The sequence below is a fragment of the Ranitomeya imitator genome, chromosome 5 (genome assembly GCF_032444005.1).
Source record: "Ranitomeya imitator isolate aRanImi1 chromosome 5, aRanImi1.pri, whole genome shotgun sequence".
Taxonomy (NCBI): Eukaryota; Metazoa; Chordata; class Amphibia; order Anura; family Dendrobatidae; genus Ranitomeya; species Ranitomeya imitator.
This window is the reverse complement of record NC_091286.1, coordinates 370342550-370367564: the sequence shown is the minus strand read 5'-3', so window position 1 is coordinate 370367564 and position 25015 is coordinate 370342550. Positions and strand designations below refer to the sequence as shown.

The 25015-nt window shown below is 41.7% G+C and overlaps 1 protein-coding gene across 1 annotated transcript in view; it reads right to left on the bottom strand.

Moving 5' to 3' along the window:
• LMBRD1 (LMBR1 domain containing 1) overlaps window positions 1-25015 on the bottom strand; it is a 354508-nt gene that overhangs the window by 163818 nt on the left and 165675 nt on the right. The window contains exon 8 of the mRNA XM_069726658.1: window positions 3617-3742. Within this exon, the coding sequence (XP_069582759.1) occupies window positions 3617-3742 (126 nt within the window). The remainder of the gene's footprint in view (window positions 1-3616; window positions 3743-25015) is intronic.

Below are 25015 nucleotides of genomic sequence, written 5' to 3'. Positions count from 1 at the left end.
ATTTCCTTAGCATTGCAAAAGGTGCTGGAATCATTCTCTGCAGGTGATTAAATTATCACCTGTGCAATGCAAGGAAATCCTGAAAACATGTCCTGTTTGCAGCCCTCGAGGAATGCAGTTTGACATCCCTGGTCTACTGGACGAGGTGGCGGGCAAGGAGGATAATGGGGATGAGTATTTTTTGGATGAGGAAGCTTCTCAGGGGGCAATAGAAACTGCTGGCATTGCAAGGCCAGGTTCAGGGTTTTTGAGGGAGACAAGTGACGTTGATTTGCCCGAAAGTGCTCCTCAACCCAGCACAAGCAGTGATTTGACAACTGGAACATTGGCCCACATGGCGGTTTATGCCTTGCGTATCCACAAAAGGGACCCACGCATTAAAAAAATGATGACCGATGACGATTACTGGTTGGCCTGCCTCCTGGATCCACGCTATCAAGGGAAATTGCAAAATATCATGCCACATGAGAACCTTGAACAAATCTTGGCAACCAAACAAGCAACTCTTGTAGACCGTTTGATTCAGGCTTTCCCAGCACACAGCGCCGGTGATGGTTCTCACACGAGCTGCAGGGGGAAACAGGGCAGAGGTCTTAGAGGTGCACAAATCAGAAGTGGCGTTGGACAGAGGGGTTTTCTGACCAGGTTGTGGAGTGATTTCGCAATGACCGCAGACAGGACAGGTACTGCAGCATCAATTCAAAGTGACAGGAGACAACATTTCACCACTATGGTTACTAACTATTTTTCATCCATTATCGATGTTCTCCCTCAACCGTCATTCCCATTTGATTACTGGGCATCCAAAATGGACACCTGGCCTGAATTGGCCGAATATGCATTGCAGGAGCTTGCTTGCCCAGCAGCTAGTGTGCTATGAGAAAGAGTATTCAGTGCTGCGGGTTCAATACTGACCGAAAAAAGGACTCGTCTGGCTACCCAAAATGTAGATGATCTAACCTTCATTAAAATGAACCACTCATGGATTTCTAATTATTTTGCCCCACCTTTCCCGGCTGACACCTAGCTATCCTGTAAAAAGGTCTTGCTTTCGTACAGGTCTTACTCACTGTTCCAATCTCATATTTTGCAGCTGCTGTATGTCCAGCATACGACATGTTTATACCTCCCTAAATGGGCTGACTCCCCTCACGGGGCCGTGGTCGCCACTTGGCGCAAGCACCCGTGAGAGTACCGTTTGTCTGAAGAGGTGGGTGTGCCCACTTTTGGGCGACGGCACTGGCACTGGCACTGGGTCCCTCATAGTACGATTAAATGTCTCTGGCGGTGGTGGCACGCATCCGATGTCAGACAAACCTTTGTAACATGAGGGGCCATGGGCCAGTACCGACAGCCACGAGAGAGTGTCCCCCCCCCGCCTCAAACAGTGCTCTACCACTTGCAAAATTATCTCTCACTGCTCCACCACTGTTTAGTCTATGTGGTGAAATCCTTCAATGCCTGGCACGGACAATACCAAATTGTTGACATGTATGATGCTAGTTGAAATATTCAGGGGCCCTGTCCTACATTTACACCAGTAAATACTTTGCGCCAAATAATGTCTGAAGGTCAGCAGAGGAGCCCACCCCTGTACCTAAGAATGCCACCTGTTTTTTTTTTGTTTTGTTTTTTGAGAGAGACATTAACATCTATTTATTATTTTGGAGTACTAGCTGTGTCAGACAATACTTCCAATTGTCCTCCGCTGACCACACCAATGCTGCTTGTGCACCCATGCAACATAATTGAACCTGCATTGAGCCTATTTTTTTTATTTTAGGCCTACTAAGTCTGTCTGGGGTCCATCCTTCAAATTGTCCTCCGCTGACCACACCAATGCTGCCCGTGTACCCATGTAACCTTTTTTAAACCTGCAGCGAGCAAACTTTGTGGTGTAAGGTCTACTAGCAGTGTCTGTCTGCGCCACTCAATACAGCTGTCCTCCTCTTAAAAAAAGTGAGCTGCAATTGTCAGGTTTTCAGCCTGTCGGAATTTTAAAAGTGCATTGGGGCCACAAGTTTGGTTGGGGTCTACAAACTGTGTCTCCAGCTCCAAGGTGTTCTCCAGGTTGCCTTTCCTTTGCTTCAATCTTGAGGCTCTCGTTAAGTACTTGTTAATATAACACTGCATTAGGCCTACAAGTTGGATTGGGTTCTAGAAACTGTCTGCCGCTCCAAGGTGTTCTCCAGGTTGCCTTTCCTTAGCTTCAATTTTGAGGCTCTCATTAAGTAGTTGGTAATAAAACACTGCATTAGGCCTACAAGTTGGGTTTCGGTTCTAGAAACGTTGTCTGCCGCTCCAAGGTGCAATGCCGCCTGGTTAGTCCTGTTACCAATTTTGAACTGCATTTAGCCCACTTTATTCTTTGGGCCCATATCTGTGTTTCCTCCTCATCCTGCCCATTGCCCAGCCAGTGATAGATGAGTCTGCTGGTACATTGACACAGAACGCTATATTCCCCATGCACGCTACACAGCCAGAATGTGACCCTGCTGAAAGTCAGGTTCCCCTTCCTGCATACCATACCACCTTACACGGGGACAAAGAGGAAGGTGCAGATGAAAGTGCGGGTTCCTTCATCAGGTGGGGGGGAATAATCGTTGGCGACGTCACTGGCACAGGGCCCCTCATAGTACGCAAAAGCGTTGCTGCCGGTGGGAGGCGCCCCCGCCGTGCAAACCCACCGCCGTACTTTGAGGGGCACGGTGCCAGTGGCAATGTCAACGAGTGGGCCCCCCCTGCTTGCTCAGGATCACAGCACTTGCAAAGTTTAAACACTTACCTCTCTCTGCTCCACTGCCGTGACGTGGTCCACATTTCCTGGTCCCACTAAATACTTGAAGCAGCCCTACCCCCCCCAACTTTAGCCAAATGACCCCCAATTTCCAATGCCTAACTATTATTATAAGGTAAATTAAGATTGCAAGCTTCAGTAACAAGAATGGATGTTTTTGCCATTAAAATGAGCACTGTAGGTGTTTTCCTGGCCCCCACTCACTGCCGACTAGGTTTCCCCATTGACTTGCATTGGGTTTCGTGTTTCGGTCGATCCCCGACTTTTCGAGATAATCGGCCGATTGCACTCGACTTGCCTTTTGAGATAGTCGGGTTTCTCGAAACCCGACTCGACCCTAAAAAAGTAAAAGTAGCTGAACCCTAGTGACTACCTTTGATGCCAAATTAATCAACCACCCTAATTTAGACATAATTTTTATACTGATGACTTATCCATAGCATAGGTCAATATCAGATTGCTTGGGGTCAGACATCCGGCAACCCCACTGACCAGCTCTTATTAACTCTGGTGGCAGCTGGATGTAAACAGCGTATGGTACATTACAGAACCTCATTTATTATATATTTGCCATTGCTGAGAGATGCAGCTCAGATCCTTTTCAACTGCAGAGATCCTAGGTGGCACATAACTTGTGAGTGTATTTTACTTTTTATATTACATTGCTGTTATAAATTACTAGAGTCTCTGACCAGAAAAACAGCTATTAAGTTTCAGATGTAGAATGGGTTCTACATAAGACTCACTACTGGAGAACATCGACAGGAGTAAAACATTATCTAATGCTGAAGGTAAAATAAGAATACATGAGCCTCTTACCTTTGATCTAAGCCTTTCAATTTCCAGATTCACTTCTTCAATATCGTCTGTGTTTTCCAGACGTTCATAATGTACATTTCTTGTACCTTTAATCAAGTTTAGAGGCAGTGCAGACATCCCATAAGCCTAGAACAAAAGGTGAAAGGAGTTGACCATGTTCATTTAACCAGTTCACAGAAATGATTTCACATCTCAGCAACAGTTATTATCCATTTCAGACCCAAAGCCACAATCTCAAGGCTACATTTTCCTTGGTTGAATATACTATATCAATTTCATAATAAATACAGATTATATACAATTACACAGATACAGAACCATATATGCTTTAACAAAGCGCTTGAAGAGAAAGATGGGTATAAACGGCACCGAATGCTGTGCTTTGCGTAGAGATATATACGTATACTAGATCCTTTGAAGATCAGGACGTTCCGAGGCTAGCTACTGACATGGGCGGTGCACAACTTATAAACTTGAAAGTCCATGAAGTAAATGAGAGAAGAAAAAGTGGCACTCACCCTTCTGTGCAGTATAAGTGTTGTCCTTTATTTGCGATTAGCAGGTTAGGCTACGTTCACATTTGCGTTGTTGGGCGCAGCGTCGGCGACGCAACCAACAACTCATATACACAACGCAGCGTTTTGTGACGCAGGCGTTGTCATAAGATAGTAAAGATCAGGAAATTCGGTGCAGGGAAAACACTACAAGTAGCGTTGTCTGAGCCCTGTCTTGTGGGTCAAAATGACGCATGCGTCGTAAAACGCATTACAACGCATACCGGCGCATGTCCATGCGCCCCCCATGTTAAAGATAGGGTCGCATGACGCATGCGTCGGTATCCGTCGCAGACGCTGCGCCCAACAACGCAAATGTGAACGTAGCCTTACAGACATTTTTCTGTGGCGGCTGGTGAGGAGAGGGGTGTGGGGAGTGAACGACTGAACGACGGCCGTTTCGTGTCTCTGTGGTGATGTCACTTCCTATATATAGGGTGTGACTATTACAGGTGATAAATATACAATCAATATGTCACATTATAAACAATATTTCTGATACTAAAAAGCGGACTGCACATTAATACAACTGATAAGAAAATTGCCATATCCAATTTATCATTTAAGCCCAAAAGTTTGTTGTGATCTCCACCCTGCGGTGGAAACTTAACTATTTCCAATCCTGCAAAACGTAGCTGGCTAGGATCACTGCAATGTTTTTCCTGCATATGTTTAATAAACCGTACGCGACCTTTGCCTGTTAATGCCGAATTATAATGTTCACGAAATCTGGTGAACATAGGCCTAATTGTCTTTCCAATGTAAAAATGATCGCTCGGGCAGAATATTGCGTAAACTACAAAATTACTTTTACAGGTGATAGAGCATTATGTCAGAGATTTTATTGTACCTATTTTTATAGGGTTATTAGTTTTATGCAAATGACAGAAGCTGCAGTTCCCGCATTTATGATTGCCCTGTGGTAGTTTTTTTTTATCCAATTATTATTATGCGGTAAAAGGCGGTTTTGGGCCAAAAGGTCACCTACATTTTTTGTCCTTTTATAGGCGAACTGCGGCACTAGTGTAGTTAATTTACTTAAGTCATCATCTCTTTGCAAAACGTGCCAGTTTTTGCGTATAGAGGCCTGGATTTCTTGATCTATGGGACTATGTTTAAACGCAAATGAAAATCTTTGGTTGGTATTTGAATTTTTTCCAACATTACTAAGAGCACTCCTTTTGCCCTCTTTTCCTTTTTTAAGGAGTTTTATTTGAGTGAGTTTTGCCGCTAGATCAAGCAGTCCCATAGATCAAGAAATCCAGGTCTCTATACGCAAAATCTGTTGGGTGACCTTTTGGTCCAAAATCGCCTTTTACCGCATAATAATAATTGGATAAAAAAAAACCCTACCACAGGGCAATCATAATTGCGGGAACTGCAGCTTCTGTCATTTGCATAAAACTAATAACCCTATAAAAATTGGTACAATAGAGCATTATGTCAGAGATTTTATCACGTGTAAAAGTAATTTTGTAGCTTACTCAATATTCTGCCCGAGCGATCATTTTTATACTGGAAAGACAATTAGGCCTATGTTCACCAGATTTCGTGAACATTATAATTCGGTATTAACAGGCAAAGGTCGCGTACGGTTTATTAAACATATGCAGGAAAAACATTGCAGTGATCCTAGCCAGCTACGTTTTGCAGGCTTGGAAATAGTTAAGTTTCCACCGCAGGGTGGAGATCACAACAAACTACTATTTCAGCGTGAGGCCAAATGGATTATGCGTGCTAATGCCCAGGGCCCTTTGGGCTTAAATGATAAATTGGATATGGCAATGTTCTTATAAGTTGCATTAATGTGCAGTCCACTTTTTAGTATCAGAAATATTGTTTTTAATGTGACATATTGATTGTATATTTATCACCTGTAATAGTCACACCCTATATATAGGAAGTAACATCACCACAGAGACACACATGGACCCGTAGAATCGCAAATAAAGGACAACACATACTGCACAGAAGGGTGAGTGCCACATTTTCTTCTCATTTACATATATGCTTTAGCCAACAGGCAGAATTAAGGAGATATACATATAACAAAAAAAAACAATAACAAAAGAGAACATCTCAAAAAGGAAAATCATGGCACCATTGTAAAAATTTCCATTGGTGGCTGTGCAGCATCAATAGCATCTATTTTCTGCCCATACAAATTTGTAGGCAGCATATGCCAGCAATATTCATAACATATGACATGTGTGTGCTATTATGTGTGCACATCAATATCAAAATGTGCACTTATCAAAGAATGAAAAAATACAATACTAAAATTAGCTTGTAATAAAGAAGTGTTAGGGTATGTGCCCACCGTCAGGATTCCTCAGCGCACTGAATGCAGCACATGTCCGCTCCGTCCAAAGCGCTGCCAGCTTTTGAACGCAGGTGATTTCACTTGAGTTCACTGAACCATGCAGATTCACCACACCCAATATAGTTTACGGGTGAAATGTATCATGTGGAGACATGCTGTGGTCTAGTAAGACGCGCCGCATGTCCGTCTCTGCGGGTGATCCACAGGCATCTCCGCGCGCATAGTGGAGGTGGGATTTCATAAAATCCCATCCAGTACGCTGTAACATCTAGACTCTGAGGATGTATGCAGCGTTCAACCCGCAGCTTTTACGGACCATGGGAGATAACCCTTACAGTATTGTGCAGACATTCAGGAATTGGCAGTACTATGGACACAGCACATTTCTGCTGTGTCCAAAGCGCTGCCGGCTATTGAACGTAGGTGAATCCGCATGTGTTCACTGAACCATGGGGATTCATTGCGTCCAATGCATTGTATGGGTGAGATTTCTCCGCAAGATAGACATGCTGAGGTCTGGAAAGACGTGCCGCATGTCCGTCTCCACATGTGATCCGCGTTGTCGGTGAACACATAGCGGACATGGGATTTCTAGAAATCCCATCGACTATGCTGTAACATGTGGACGCTGCGGGTTGGATGCTGCACAAGAACGCAGCGTCCAACTGACAGCATTTACTGACAGTGTGCACCTACACCCAAGATCATCAGGTACACTTAATAATAATAATAATCTTTATTTTTATATAGCGCTAACATATTCCGCAGCGCTTTACAGTTTTGCACACATTATCATCGCTGTCCCCGATGGGGCTCACAATCTAGAATCCCTATCAGTATGTCTTCTCTGAGGTTAGTGGATTTCTGAATAACGTTGTAGATTAGGATTCCCTGCTATTTTGCACTATACTGCTGCTACATAGCACCATGGAAGAGAGTATGGTTATACTGTTGTCGCAACTATGACAAAACAAGTAGTAAATTTTTTTTTTTTTCCTTGCCTATATCCGGGGAGGCAACCTGAGTTGCAACATGGTCACTTACTTCTATGGTGCTATGTAATACTGGAAGTCGCTGTGTCGCTCCAGCCTTAAGAGGGATTTATAATATTCCTTTACATAGTTAAAAATGTACAGAATATTTGAGATATGTAATCACACACTTTACATTTCATTATTGTAAGGAAAGCTCAGAAAATGGTTGATGTTATTTAGTGGAACCACCAGTATACTAAATTGTCAAGCAAGGTAAAGGTTGAGCTAAACTTTTTGAGAATATATATATATATATATATATATATATATATATATATATATATATATATATATATATATATATATATATATATATATATATATATATATATATATATATATATATATATATATATATATATATATATATATATATATAAATCTTAAACAATACACAAACAAAAAATCATAAGAAAGCCAGACTGGAATTTGCTAAACTACATGTTGACAAGCCACAAACCTTCTGGGAGAATGTCCTATGGACAGATTAGACAAAAATGGAACTTATTGGCAAGGCACATCAGCTCTATGTTCACAGACGGAAAAATGAAGCATATCAAGAAAAGAACACTGTCCCTACTGTGAAACATGGAGGAGGAACTGTTATGTTCTGGGGCTGCTTTGCTGCATCTGGCACATGGCGTCTAGAAACTGTGCAGGGTACAATGAAATCTCAAGACTATCATGGGATTCTAGAGAGAAATATGCTGCCCAGTGTCAGAAAGCTTTACTCAGTTGCAGGTCATGGTCTTGCAACAGGATAATGACCCAAAAACACACAGCTAAAAACATCGAATGGCTAAGAGGAAAATATTGGACTGTTCTGAAGTGGCCTTCTAAGAGCCCTGACCTAAATCCTATTGAGCATCTTTGGAGAGAGCTGAAACATGCAGTCTGGAAAAGGCAACCTTCAAACATGAGACAACTGGAGCAGTTTGTTCTTGAGGCGTGGGCCAAAATACCTGTCGAGAGGTGCAGAAATCTCATTGACAGTTACACAAATCGTTTGATTGCAGTGATTGCCTCAAAAGGTTGTGCAACAAAATATTAAGCTAAGGGTATAATCATTTCTGTCCAGGCCTATTTCATGAGTTTTATTTATTTTATTTTTTTTTATTCTGTTGTAGCATGAAACACCAAATAATATCCCAGACTGGACCATGAAGGAACCAAATAGAAAATACCAAAGCAAAGCATTTCATTGCATTTCATTGCGAAACGCGCGTCGGGTGTTGTGGGTCCTCGGGTGCTCCTACATGGTAACTATACCTTTTACTAATACTATGGCTACATGTTTTATGCCCTAATGGTTTAACGTATCATACCTATGCTTATGTAGTGGATTATTGCTTATCAGCACTCTACCTACTTTGCACATATTTATGCACTTGCTTTATGCGCAGTTATTTGTATTATACTTATTGTTATCTTTGATACTGTTTTGAAGATTTATTGTCTGTATATTTTCTTTACCATGTATGCTGTTAGTACTGTGGCTGCCCCGAGTGAGTCCCACCTCTGCTGCTGCACTGGTGGCTACTGCCCTGTTTTTATTCTTTTTATATATATTCAATAAAGTTTGTACCTTTTATATATATTTGGTGGTCCCTGTTGTAGCATGGTTGAAATGCAATGTCTGATTTTCACTTGTTCATTTTCATAAATTTTTTTTATTATTACTCTTGTCACATTCAAGCTATTTCTGTGACCATTGTTGGTTTTTCTGTCATTAATCGAGGGGTACCAACAATTGTGATTACGTGTGTAACTGCAATCAATTGCTGCTTATAACCATCAACAAGCTTCTTACACATCTCAACTGGAATTTTTGACCACTCATTTGAAAACTGCTCCAGATGTCTCATATTTGAAGGGTGCCTTCTCCCAACAGAAATTTTAAGATCTCTCCACAGGTGTTCAAAGGGATTTCAATCCAGACTAACTACTGGCCACTTCAGAACACTCCCTCTCTTTGCTTCCACCCACTTCTGGGTGCTTCTTGAACTATGTTTGGGATCAATGTCCTGATAGAAGACTCATGACCTAGGACGCAAACCCAGCTTTTTTGACACTGGGCACTACATTGAGACCCAAAATCCTTTGCTAATCTTCAGATTTCATGATGTCTTGCACACAGTCAATGCACCCAGTGACAGAGGCAGCAAAACAACCCCAAATCATCTTTGAACCTTCACCATATTTGACTGTAGGTACCGTGTTTTTTCTTTGTAGGCCTCATTACGGTTTTGATAAAAAGTAGAATGATGTGCTTTACCAAAAAGCTGTGTCTTAGTCTCATCTGTCCACAACTAGCTTTCCCAGAAGGATTTTGACTTGCTCACGATAATTTTGGGAAAATGCAGTCTAGCTTTTTTTTAGTTTTTTTTTTTTATGTCTGTGCCAGCAAAGGAGTCCTACTGGGTTTCCTGCCATATAGTTTTATTTCATTCAAATGTTGATGGCTGCTTATCCACCATCCGGACTGTCCTGTGTTGTAACATTTCTCTGCCATTTGCAGAGAGCCATAACTACAGTGCAATAGGTTGTAAATGTCTTGATTATATTGAACAATGTGGACAAAGGAAAATCAATATCTCTGAAGATGGACTTGTAAACTTGAGTTTGTTGATATTTTCCAACAATTTTGGTTCTCAAGTCCTCAGACAGTTCACTTCTCTTTTTGTTCTTCATGCCTAGTGTGGCACACACAGACAATAGAAAAAACAGCAAAATGAGGCAGAGCTTCTTACCTGCCTAGGCCTCTAAACAAATGCACTATCAGGATGCAGTGGACCCATGTGGTTAAGATGGAGACTACACAGGTGCAGTATAACCGATGAGGCAGCCACTCTCAACCTACCAAACTAATGGAGGGGGTGGCTGCTTGGCACAATGCTGCACATAAAAGACTTGTATGTGGCGCTGTTCACACAATGGAGATGCACAGCATCCAGGCAAGCCTAGTAGTGACACCCTTCTATTAGATCAGGCGGGCCCGCCCAGCGCTATCCAAATGCACCCCATGTGAACAGACACCACAGTTTACAAGACAAAAATGGGCCCAACTGCACCCCGAAAAAAAGTGCAAAAAACCCCAAAAAATATAAAAAAAATTTTGTGAGGTATTAGTTTATACTTTGGCCAAAATACGCAAGCTCGTAACCCGCGCCAAGGGTCCCCACGCTTACGAGTCCTAATTCTAAACAGCAAGAGCACAAGAAGAGGATTCAGAGATCCTCCAAAAAATAGAAAAAACAGCAAAATGAGGCAGAGCTTCTTACCTGCCTAGGCCTCTAAACAAATGCACTATCAGGATGCAGTGGACCCATGTGGTTAAGATGGAGACTACACAGGTGCAGTATAACCGATGAGGCAGCCACTCTCAACCTACCAAACTAATGGAGGGGGTGGCTGCTTGGCACAATGCATCTCCATTGTGTGAACAGCGCCACATACAAGTCTTTTATGTGCAGCATTGTGCCAAGCAGCCACCCCCTCCATTAGTTTGGTAGGTTGAGAGTGGCTGCCTCATCGGTTATGCTGCACCTGTGTAGTCTCCATCTTAACCACATGGGTCCACTGCATCCTGATAGTGCATTTGTTTAGAGGCCTAGGCAGGTAAGAAGCTCTGCCTCATTTTGCTGTTTTTTCTATTTTTTGGAGGATCTCTGAATCCTCTTCTTGTGCTCTTGCTGTTTAGAATTAGGACTCGTAAGCGTGGGGACCCTTGACGCGGGTTACGAGCTTGCGTATTTTGGCCAAAGTATAAACTAATACCTCACAAAAATTTTTTTATATTTTTTGGGTTTTTTGCACTTTTTTTCGGGGTGCAGTTGGGCCCATTTTTGTCTTGTAAACTGTGGTGTCTGTTCACATGGGGTGCATTTGGATAGCGCTGGGCGGGCCCGCCTGATCTAATAGAAGGGTGTCACTACTAGGCTTGCCTGGATGCTGTGCATCTCCATTGTGTGAACAGCGCCACATACAAGTCTTTTATGTGCAGCATTGTGCCAAGCAGCCACCCCCTCCATTAGTTTGGTAGGTTGGGAGTGGCTGCCTCATCGTTTATGCTGCACCTGTGTAGTCTCCATCTTAACCACATGGGTCCACTGCATCCTGATAGTGCATTTGTTTAGAGGCCTAGGCAGGTAAGAAGCTCTGCCTCATTTTGCTGTTTTTTCTATTTTTTGGAGGATCTCTGAATCCTCTTCTTGGACACACAGACAATGCAAAGATTAAGTCAACTTCTCTTTTTATCTGGTTACAGTTGTTTTCTCATTGTCCTCATGTTACTTTCCACAGGTGAGTTTGAATGAGCATCACATGCTTGAAAAAAAGTTGTGTGCCCACAATTTTAGAAAAGTGCCAACAATTTTGTCCAGCTGATTTTTGGGGGTTTGGGTGAAATTACCGTAGGTGTAGTTTGCCTCCCCCCCCAAACCCCCCCCCCCCTTTGTTTTTTTTTTGTCTTGTACCAATGCATACAAAAGGAAATAAACATGTGCATAACAAAACATAATTGCAATAATTTTCTGGGAGAAATACTTCATGCTATGGAACAATTTCAAGGGTGCCAACACTTTCCATATATATGCATGGAGCCTACAATAATACTTCTCAAAATAAGTATTAATCTGGTAATGCACTTGTGAGAATCTAAAAAAAAAAAAAAACAAGTTTGATGTGGCATATTCAGGTATACTACATGATGGTCTATCTTTAAGAAGTATCTTTGGTCTATGTCGGTCTCACATCTAGGGAGCTCAAAGTTCGGACGCGCGAACATGTAAGAGATATTTTAGCCGCTAGGGAGGCAGCTGACGTGTCGAGTCTTAAAACTTTGCCGAAACATTTCCGACTCTTTCATGGCTCTGATCCTTGAGGCCTTAAAGTTAGAGGCATAGACAGGATACACGGAGGTATCGGAGGTGGTAATATGATCAAATTACTAGCACAACAAGAGTGTAAGTGGATCTTTACCCTCGATACTATGACTCCGAAGGGCCTGAACGAGAAACTGAGCTTCGCCCCCTTCCTTTGACCGATCTGGCCATATAGTGCTGGGGAACTATGTTCCACCGTTTTGCTACTTTGTCGTGCCTGTGCGACACAGATATTATGGGGGACCTCTATCCTTTTCTCTCCCTGAAGTGGGTATATCCGCCATTCTTTTTATTATATGTTGTTACTAATTGTTTCGTGTGTGTTTTAATTTCCAGTTTTAGTATATTTCTCTATTTGACCACGGTCTTTGGATGCTATATGGCTACATAGAACTCCCTTCACCACAGATGAACGTCACAAGACATTGAAGCCGTCCTCTTGGTTCATATGCCTATTTTGGCCGAATACCTCAGCACCTTATCCATCTGCACTGTCACTTTAAATGTTCACTATATTGTTATTCATTATTTTGGTATTTGAATTGTAGTAGGGGTAGATTTTTTGACTCCTGCCTGATATTTGTATTAATTACAATGTTTCTATTGCAACTTTTTATATGGCTCCACTTGTATTAGCACTTTGTATGAGTATGTAGCGATTTCATCTTCTTAAAAATGGCCGCTACCATGGTCTTCTTAAAGATGGCCGCCGACAGTGCGCATGCCCGGTGTGGCCTGGGCCGCTCGTCTTGGCTGCCGCCGCTGTATTGTGCTGGGCGTGTGGGTTACATGACGTCATTAGGCGGAGTTCCGCCCAGCTGCAGCGGCCTCGGCGATGACGCGCGCCAGGCACCTCTGCGCATGCGCCGGCATGTCTGGCGCTACTTCCGGTTTTATCACTACAAAAAGCAGCATGGGACAAACTATAGATGAACCCTGTTGAAAAAGCCATTTGGCGAAACGTGCGTTCGGGGGCTTTGAGAAGGAGGGGGTGCGCTTCCTGACACCTAAGATGGGTAAGCCTGCATTGTGTTATTAGTGGCACCTTGCCATTCATGCATATGGGATACCTGTGGGACCCTGTACAATGTATATGCACTATCACTCTGTTAGCTATGTAAAGGTACATTGGGAGTGTTTTTTTCCCCCTCTTTGCTCAAATTCCGTCATGCCTTTCCCTTATTGTCCCTCCTTAGCCTGCATCGTGCATACAGCACATCTTTGCGGCATTTGACTCATTTTGTATATGTTTGTTGGTATATTCTGTCTATAATAAAATTACGATTGACATTTTTAATATAATTATGTCTTTGTGGACTTTATCACTCTGTTTCTTTGTCTTTAAGAAGTATTGCATGTCATGAGGTGGGGGTCTGACTATCACAAGTCACCTGAATAAAGATGATCAATTACCAGTCATGTATGGAATGTATCATTAACTGGAGAAACAATGAAGGACCTACAAAGTCTTAATACCTTTTGGATTACAACTGCACAAAAAGAAAAGAAATAGAATGAAACACACAGTACATAGGTTTAAAAAATGACAGATATTACACAAGTTATAACAATGATTTCACCCCTTGTACCTTATTTCCCTAATAGAATCGCTTGAGAGCAGAATTACTTTTTTTGAGCTCTAAAAGGGACCCCTAAAACTACATGGCACCCTCGAGGGGTTTTGGTGTGTATGTATGTAAAGCCATTCTCCCACAGAAAATAAAGTCAAGTAAATGACAGGACAGGCATATGAGCATGCATAATTGCTGTACTTGAGAGTTAAATTAAGGTCTTTTTTGCTTGATCTTTTACCTAGAGAGGATCCTTTAAATACTAAATTCTAGCTATAAGTTTAAAAAACTACTACAAAAAGCAAGCAATAAAACTAATTCTAAGTTCCAAGCTACTGTATGCCAGTCAGAATAAGACTTTTTGCTTTAACAATTTCTGTCTAGAATGTAAAATATATGGAAATGCGATTGAAGCTGTCCTCGAATTCAGCTTATCATAATACTTCACAAGGACAAAGAGTCTTCTTCATCGCTAATCTAAGTAAGGTATATTATACTATTATGTATCATTTTATAGAATATATCTCGGGCTCCCACAAAATACCAGGTTGTATAGACTGAAAATATCTGGGTATTGTTATTATTGCAAGCAGCGCTGTTCAAAGTCTGTGATCCTGCATTACAATGGGTATAATGTGTAGAAGCCTGAAAAGGTCACAGGACCCAATATAGAAAAAAAAGGGACAAAAAGCGTATATAAAATTTCCATCCAAAACGTAATGAAATGACATACAGTATATTAGTAACTTGGAACTGCAATTCTTTAGATAAAAATTAAAAGGATGAATAATTACCAAAATTAATCTGCAACTTTTCCTTACCATTGTAAGTCCACTTAATTGGAATATTCATGTTAAAATTGGTCGTTAAAGCGGTTTCATGTTCGGATTATTCAGTCAACAATTGTTGGTAACACTGAGCATTTAACTAATTTTCTAGTGGTATAATATGGTGCCTGCATGGCTTATAGGAAATTAATTTAGATTACAGCAAATTTGTATTTCCATTAAGGTAAAGTCATATTTACAACCTTATAAATCCTTCTATATGTTCTCATAGAGGATGTTATTAGCGCTAGTATGAAGTCCCACCCCTTAATTCTATTGTGTCTCTTATACTTGTACTTCATGTTCCCTTAAGTCCTATGTAACAGAACACTAGCAGACATTAACATAAAGGAAAAACAATATCTACATTTTGGCTACCATTAGTTTTATTTTAAGGGTAAGGAAGGTTAGTGTATATGGGTGTTGTCTTCAGAAGGGGACATGGTCTGCAAAAGGGATGTGGGTAATAAACACACACAAATGAAATAGGAAAGGGTGAAGTTGATAACAAAAAAAAAAAAAAAGGACATTTTTTTTTAAATATTAAACTGTCAGTGGTGAGGGTATGTGCACACGTTGCGGACTTTGCTGTGGATCAGCAGTGGATTGGCCGCTGCGGATTCGCAGCAGTTTTCCATGAGTTTACAGTACCATGTAAACCTAAGGAAAACAAAATCCGCAGTGCACATGCTGCGGAAAAAGACGTGCGGAAATGTAGCATTGTTTATTCCGCAGCATGTCAATTCTTTGTGCGGATTCCGCAGCGGTTTACACCTGCTCCACAATAGGAATCCGCAGGTGTACTAGGAATACGCACAAAATCTGAAAAAAAATCGCGGAAAAATTCTGGAGGAAAACCGCAGTGTGGTTTACCTGCAGATTTACCAAAGTTAGTCCGGAAAAATCCGCAGCGTGTGCACGTGGCCTAAATGAAGCTACAAGTAAAAGGGATCAACCTTTAATTTATAATGTCTGAATGAAGAATAATTTTTCTGCAAATCTGGGAGTCAGTGTAAAGAACAATGTGCTGATTGGTCCAGTAGGTTTACCACCCACCAGAAGATAAAACTATCACATCAAGTGTCCATAGAGAGATGAGGCAAAACAGATGCAGCACATAAAGGAGAGCCAAGTCTTAAAGGGAACCTGTCACCCCCCTCAGGCATTTTTAACTAAAAGAGCCACATTGTGCAGCACTAATGCATTCTGTCAAGGTAATAATAATAATAATAATAATAATAATAATAATAATAATCTTTATTTTGGCTCTTTTAGTTCTGGTCCCTGCCAACGCCTCAATAATCGCTTTTATAATGTGCCCCTCATAACTCTAATTAGACACGGGGGCAGGTCTTTCCCCCCTAAGGCTACGTTCACACCTGTGTCGTGTGACATCCGTCGCAATGTGTCGTTTTGGGGAAAAATGCATCCTGCAAAGTTGCCCGCAGGATGCGTTTTTTTCTCCATAGACTTCCATTAGCGACGTATGGCCACACGTCGGATGCATCGTGTTTTGGAGGACCGTCTGCACAAAAAAAGTTCCATGTAACTTTTTGTGCGTCGCGTCCGCCATTTTCTGCCGTGCATGCACGGCCGAAACTCCGCCCCCTCCTCCCCAGACTGCAGAATGGGCAGCGGATGCATCCGCTGCCCACATCGTGCAGTTATTTTCACGACGTCCGTCGGGCCGGCGCATGGCGACGGCCCCGTACCGACGCAAGTGTGAAAGTACTCTAATACAGACGCACCACAGCCGTCACTCAAGGCCTCTGCGCACCGCCTCCTCTTCCTTCATTAGCGTCCCCGGCGCCTGCGCTGTAAGTTCGAAGGGCAGCACAACTGCGCATGCCCGAAAAAAAAAACAACAGCACAGGCGCCGGGAACACTGATGAAGGAAGAGGAGGCGGCGTGCAGAGGCCCTGAGTGACGGCTGTGGTGCGTCTGTGTTAGGGGGGGAAAGACCTGCCCCAGATTTAATTCGAGGTATGAGGGGGCACATTATAAAAGCGATTATTGCAGCGTTGGCAGGAACCAGAACTAAAAGAACCACCTTGTCAGAATGCAGCATTAGTGCTGCACAAGATGGCTCTTTTAGTTAAAAACACCTAGGGGTGACAGGTTCCCTTTAAAAAAAAGGTAATTAGAGGGGACCCAAGGAGGCCACGTCCATGCTCTGACTTGTAAAATAAAAGTTCAGCAAAGTCAGGTAATGAGTTTGAGTGCAGATGTTTGGAAAAAAATTACTGGGAAGTTAGCAGGTCATTGACAAAAGATATTAAGAAATTTGTGTTTAGTTCGTGGAAAAACAAACAAAACATCCCATGCGATATTAGGGAAAATGTGGTCAGTCTGGTAGATGTAGACCAATGTTTGCCAAACTCCCATCCTCATCCCAACAGATCATGTTTTCAGGATTTTTTTCAGTATAGCACACGTGGGAGAACCTGTAGCAATTTCTGATACCTTGACAATAATTCCATCACCAGTGTAATGTTAAGGAAATCCTGAAAACATGACCCGTTGAGTGGCTGTGAGGACTGGAATTTGGGAAACACTGCTGTAGACAAACTGATGAGGTTGATAGGGTGCCAAGATAGCACCCACTGAATTTCCTGCTCCACAACTCCCACTAAAACAGCAGGATTTTCAACATATCCACAAAATAATAGAACACAGAAGAAGCTTTCAAAAGAACTGGATGGCAACCCTACTCAGATACACATTGACTTAAATTACTCTGTGAAGCCCATGCCATATTTTACTGGACTCGTCATCACAAGTCCATTGATTGAAGCAACCAAAGGATTTGAACTCCTCAAACCACTCTTGACATCCGATCTCACAGTACTTAAGGATCTTCACTTACAAAAACCTCATTATAACCTCAGAAATATTTTCAACATTTTCCTTGGTTAAGGAAAAGCCGTAATATAGCAAAAGCTTGCTCCTAAGACTTCCAATTTGTATCTAGAATGTTGTTATTCGCACCTTGGTTCTAAAAGACTATTGACACCTAGGTGCTAAAAGGATTTCTCACCCTTTGATCCAAGCAAATATTCCAACAAAAAGCTTCCTCCTGGTTCCTTCATGTAGAAAGCATTACAATGCCAAAAATACACAAAATCCGCTTATTTCATACTTTCAACTCAACCTACCAGGGCTGCATCTCATCTAAACCTCACTCAGATAAACTTAAGATCACTGGGGATTTTTAAAGCGACTCAAAAGGAGGCTGTAGACAAGTGTGATAAAAGAAAAAAAAAAGATTTTTGCTCATTTTAAACCAGTCAACAAATCATTCAGTGATACTGAACACAGTGAGAGATATGGACAAAAAGAGAGGCGTGAAAGCGGTTTCAAGTCCATTCCATAAATGATACCTTTTGATCAGATCAGCTCTTGTGAATGCATTGGTGTGCACATGTCAGCAAACAAAGACATCACAATTTTACTCATCTACAGACCCCCAGATGATGGAGCAACATTTCTCGAAGTGTTTACATTAACACTTGAACATCGAGAGTGAATCACCTGGAACCTTAAATGCTCGGATGCCTCTCAGTTTGAAAATGACCTCACTGAATTACTCATCGGACTACGCTTAAAAGCACAAACCTTTATTTAATATTTTGCCTTCGAACGGTATTTAACTTCATTTTGAATTTTATGCTTTTTGAAAACCTTTAGGAATAATGTCCAAAGGATAGCCACGAAGGTATAATCTTTATTTCCCAATTTGTGAGATTGATTTATAAAAGTCTTGACTGCACTATTTATGCATTGCAATCTGAGAAATTGTCCATAGGCTAGAAAAACTTACGTATCATACTGGGAACTAGAATCAGACTTAGTGAACATAAATCCCCTTAAAACAAACTTTATTATAACAATATGTCTAAAAACATACACCAACCCAGTGCTATTTGACAGCAAAAAACGTCTGCCTAAAAATTGACCAAGGTCTAGCGCATACCCTACAATAACCTTTCCTGCAGTTTTCTCACCTGCATTGTAGGGTGAGATAGGGCAGTGAGGGTCAGTCCACGTTGAGTGAGGGCGCCAAAAAATCGTTATTAGGGTGCCAACCTACACAGCCAGGCAGGGGGCAGGAAAGGTTATTGTAGGGTATGCGCTAGACCTTGGTCAATTTTTAGGCAGACATTTTTTGCTGTCATATAGCACTGGGTTGGTGTATGTTTTTAGACATATTGTTATAATAAAGTTTGTTTTAAGGGGATTTATGTTCACTAAATTGTCCATAGGGCAGGGATTCCTTAATATGATAAGGATAAAAAGCTGAGAATAGATCAATTAATTGGTTGTGGTGGGTTTGTGATAACCCTCAGTGTGTGTATGGTACTTCACAATCCCAATTTCCACTTCTAAAAACTAGCACCACTTTTACTAGTGAGTCTCGTGTTCACTTGTTTACCATTTAAATGTCATGAATTCATGGAATATTTGAGAAGTGCAATCACACACAAAAAATACCATCTATACAACGTCAGAATAATATGATATGAATGGCAAATGGATTAGAGGTACTAAAAATCCCATCTAACTCAAATTGTCCCACAAAGACTTCTTGCAAAACGTTGGTGCCACTGGCGTACCCCTTACTGTATTAGCTATATGGGAATACCAGTGGTCAAATTGAAATGCATTATGTCCAAGTATAAAACACAGTTCCTCACATATGAGATCGGGTCAGTGTTATTTGCATGCTACCGATGTCTTACAGTCTGCACACCAGCATCCTAAGGTATGGGGGTGCACAGGCTTTCAGTGTTGATCAACCGTCGATGTTAAAATGTTAATGTAAACACTTCAAGTATAGTTGCTCAATAATATGGGGGTTTGTAGATGAGTAAAATGGTGATGGCTTTGTCTGCGGACATGGGAACACCAATGCATTCACAAGAGTGGGTTGGATCAAAAGGTAGCATTTCTTTTTTTAGGAATGGATTAGAAACAGATCTCACACCTATCTTGTGTGCATGTCTCCCACGGTGTTCACCATTACTGAAATGTTGACTGGTTTAAAATGAGCAAAAATCTTATTTCTTCTTTTATCACCATCATCGCAGGGGCTTTTTACCTGCAGAGGTTTCAGAATCTCTGCGGAAAAATCCGCACACAAATCCGCAACAACACTTCTAGATCAACCAAGCGAATTGGCAAGTAGATTATACCAACGTAGCCATCCTTTGGACATTATATCCTTTTTGAAAACCGTTGTGAATAATCAAAAACAAAACTCAATACTTCGATACCATACTAAAGCAAAAAATAAAAGGTTTGTTATGTCCTTTAAACATAGTCCGACGAGCACTTCAGCGAGATCAATAATAAATATTGCTACTTGATAGAAAGTGACCCTTTGCTACAGATTTTGCCATATAAAGATTGATGGCTATGTTTAGCTGGAGTAAGAGTCTGTATACATATTGGTAAAAGTCCGTTTCAGACGAACACACAAAAAGAAGACTGGCTTATTAATAATAAAAAAAAAAAAAAAAAAAAAAACTTTACTGAACGGAAATGTTAAATGTAGATACCAACTACTGAGATTACACATGTATTGTAAGAATCACGTTAATTTGGGGGGGTTACTTTCATAGACTCAAATCAGTTTTTTTACTTGCCAGAATAAATACATAATTTATTGGATCATTTGTGACTGCGGTAAATTTTATATTTGCAAAACTATACGACCCTTGCACAAACGAATTAGTGAGCAGGTACACTCACTGCAGTCTGGAAAAGGTTCTCCCATGCTCATCAGCTATGAGAGCGGTTGATTGGGGGGTGAGGAGTGCCCCAAACCACATGCTTTTGTAGGATTGCATTTTAAACAAATACCCCAAAATGGTGGCGATAGAAATAATAAGTTACCGTACTTAGAAAGGACAAATATTTCATTCAAATGACTGAGGCCTTGGGATCCATAGGGTTAACTGATCGTAATGATCTAAGCCTATTTCTACTTAGAGTATATTAGGGTCTCTGGTTTTATTGCACGTTTTGTATATATTCTCATTTATGATTAGCAATTGATAGAAATACATTTAAATAGTGTGCGAGATATGTTGTATAATAGGGGAAATACAAGAGATGATGTGTGAGCCAGAAGAAGCGTGCATTCCCGCGAAACAGCTGTTGTTCAATTTACTCATGTCTCTGTCTGCAACCGAAATAAAGTGCATTTTACCAAAATTGTCAGTTGTGACTGCTGCTCCTCTTGCTTTCCTCTGAATTTTCAAAATCATTTACAAGTATCAAGCTGAGCACCGCAAGACATGGCTATTATCTGGATATATTTTTATTGATCCCATTTCCCTTGTAACTGGGTGTAGTGGTAGTGCCAGCATTTTTTCGTTTGGTCCTTGTGCATATAGAAATTGACATGTGCTCAACAGGTGAAGAGGCTGCTGGCTTCAAGAAAGTCAGAGAGCAAATAACATAGTGCAACTGTAGCAGGAAAAGGGAGCAGAGTGCACAGAAATACAGTGATTGGACAAGTCAATGCAAAACTATGTATGTATGTCTCTTTAGGAAACTTTTACAACAAAAATTTTTTTTTTAATGCAGTATGGTACACTATACGATACAATCATGCCATTGATATCGTGTCGTATACGCTTACCATGACAGCGATAACTTGCTTACACAGGACTCAATATACATCTATAAGAGTCCATTCCAGCCAGTTTTTTTCTTCGTGATGGATACTCTGACAAGCGGCCAATATGTACACTTGCACATACGCTGTTTCGGCGCTTGCGTTTCATGATGCAGCAAATCGGAGCATCATCATGGTGATCACGTGTGATCGGTCACATGACTTACATGCCCGCTCAGCCAAGCATTACTATTGGACGGTCAGTACTATGCACCAGTGTTTAGATCACACGTCCGTTTTACACACACCCTTACCCGAACACTATGATTCATTCGCTGATTAACAATATATAATAGTATCTATCATCTCCCAAAACACGCCTCCTGATGAAGTTTTAAATGAAACGTGCGTTGGGGCGGTGGGGACACTATAAAGCATGTTTACAAATATTTAAGTATACTTTTCATTCCAAAATCTCTCCTGTTTAAACTTTTTAGGGATAAATAACCCATAGTACTCTTATTACCTTAGGATTGATGTCTGGACTGCCTATGGAACACAAATTAGTCAATGCAGCTTGTATTCAACAGCGTCTCCCTGCAGGTTTGCTCAGCAGCCTGAATGCTACTATCGGATTCACTTATTTGTTCTTTATTATTCTAAATAAAATGTAATTTAAAGGCTACTGCATATACCCTATTGTGATTTGTTAACCCTCTCTTGCTTTTAAAATCATGTATGGATCTACATTATCAATGGACTAAAACATTTTACAGAGAGTGACTCAAAGATAGTAGATGTCCTCTAACAGATACAAACCCACGATAAAATTTCATGCACTGCACCACATAGGCTCTTCACAGAGGGAACACAAAATCACAACACAATTCATGCAATGATTAGAAAAGTTCTGCCTTTATACACTGCTAAATAAAGGGAATAATAAAATCCCACATCCTAGATATCAATGAATGAAATATTCTAGTTGTAAATCTTTATTACATAGTAGAATGTGTTGAGAACAATAAAACCTAAAGAGTATCAACGTAAATCACAACTAATATCTCACGGAGGTCTGGAGTTGGAATGATGCTCAAAATCAAAGTGGAAAATGAAGTTACAGGCTGATCCAACTTCAGTGGAAATGCCTCAGGACAAGGAAATGATGCTCAGTAGTGTGTGTGTGGCCTCCACGTGCCTGTATGACCTCTCTACAATGCCTGGGAATGCTCCTGATGACGTGGCGGATGGTCTCCTGAGGGATCTCCTCCCAGACCTGGACTAAAGCATCTGCCAACTCCTGGACAGTTTGTGGTGCAACGTGACGTTGGTGGATGGTACGAGACATGATGTCCCAGATATGTTCAATCAGATTTAGGACTGGGAAACGGGTGGGCCGGTCCATAGCTTCAATCCCTTCATCTTGCAGGAACTGCTGACACACTGCAGCCACATCTGGCACTGTCCTGCATTAGAAGGAACCCAGGGCAAACCGCAACAGCATATGGTCTCACAAGGGGTCTGAAGATCTCATCTCGGTACCTAATGGCAGTCAGGCTACCTCTGGCGAGCACATGGAGGACTGTGCAGCCCTCCAAAGAAATGCCACCCCACACCATTACTGACCCACTGCCAAACCGGTCATGCTGAAGGATGTTGGAAGGCAGATCGCTCTCCACGGCGTCTCCAGACTGTCACATGTGCTCAGTGTGAACCTGCTTTCATCTATGAAGATCACAGGGTGCCAGTAGTGAATTTGCCAATCCTGGTGTTCAGTGGCAAATGCCAAGCGTCCTGCACGGTGTTGGGCTGGGAGCACAACCCCCATATGTGGACGTCGGGCACTCAGACCATCCTCATGGAGTCAGTTTCTAACCATTTGTGTAGACAAATGCACATTTGTGGCCTGCTGGAGGTCATTTCGCAGAGCTCTGGCAGTGCTCCTCCTGTTCCTCCTTGCATAAAAGCTGAGGTATTGGTCCTGCTGCTGGGTTGTTAACCTCCTACGGCCCCCTCCATGTCAACTGGTGTACTTGCCTGTCTCCTGGTAGAGCCTCAAGCCTCTGGACACTACGCTGACAAACACAGCAAACCTTCTTGCCACAGCTCGCATTGGTGTGCCATCCTGGATGAGCTGCACTACCTGAGCCACTTGTGTGGGTTGCAGAGTCCATCTCATGCTAACCAACATTCAAAGGTGACCAAAACATCAGCCAGAAAGCATTGGTACTGAGATGTTCTCTGTGGTCCCCACCTGCAGAACCACTCCTTTATTTAGTGTGTCTTGATAATTGCCAATAATTTCCATCTGTTGTCTATTCCATTTGCACAACAGCATGTGAAACTGATTGTCAATCAGTGTTGCTTCCTAAGTGGACTGTTTGATTTCACGGAAGTTTGATTTACTTGGAGTTATATTCTGTTTAAATGTTCCCTTTATTTTTTGAGCAGTGTAGTTATGACCAGTAGACTGTACTCCCAGAGGCTCAGTCAATAGTTTGTCTTCATGCCAATGTGATGCTATGGTGAGGTATCATGTGATTCATTTTTTCGACTTACATCACAATGTTCAAATGAGTCTGACATCCCCAGAAAAAATAAATGATCTAAATAAATAAAATAAAATAGGAGACTCAGCCCCTACAAAACATCACATTAGTATTTTATCCTTTTCATTTGCATGAAATGAAGGTGTTTTGGGGCATTGACGTGGCCAAACGTTTGGTGCACAGTTATGTCCCTTCATTTTGAATATTGAGGGTCTTCCCCCACTTCCGATTTCCAGAGCGAGCACTGTCTGAACCTAACTCACGTGTGTGTGTATGCTCACGGACTCTGCCTAAGCCTAGTCATGCACACAGTATGACCAGGCACATTCTCCTCCCCCCCTTCATGGCTCCTTTCTGCGGATGCTGGTCGCTTCACGTGTGGGCGTCGAGAAGGAGAAGCTAGTGTGGAGAGCGCACCTGCCCACGCCGTGTGTGCAGCTGGCCTTTGACAGTGTCAGTGGTCATGTGCTAACATTCAGGCTGAGTTCACACAGAGCTCGTTTTGAAGGACTGTCAATCAGCAGCGGGTAATGCTCTCAACAGTTAAAATGAGGGGGTGTAATGGTGCACTGAGCGCTTAGCCACACCAAGTGTGCTCTGAAGCCTCCTCATTTTAACGCAAATTAAAGATTATTTTATAATAATGCAGGTACAGTGCTTGTATGAATTTTATAGGGGCCCCAGTCCCCTATTGATCAATATTGATTTTGTGGGTGACTGACTCCCTTTATCGTGATGGCTAATATAGTCTACTCCTTGAAAGTTGCCATTGACAAACACTGATTTATGTAATAAATTTAGACTTTTTAAAATGATATTCCCATATTACAAATAAGATGGCATATCACTAGGCTAGGCAATCACTTTAAGATTAATGGAAGTGACCCCACCAATCACTTTCTTACGGCACAGAAGCTCTCCAGCGCACGCGGCTGTGCAGGGAGCTTCAACCAGTCACCATGCAGCACCTTTATTTAGTGGGGATCCAAGAAGATAGACACCACTGATCATTAAGTGATGGCAAATTCTATTACTT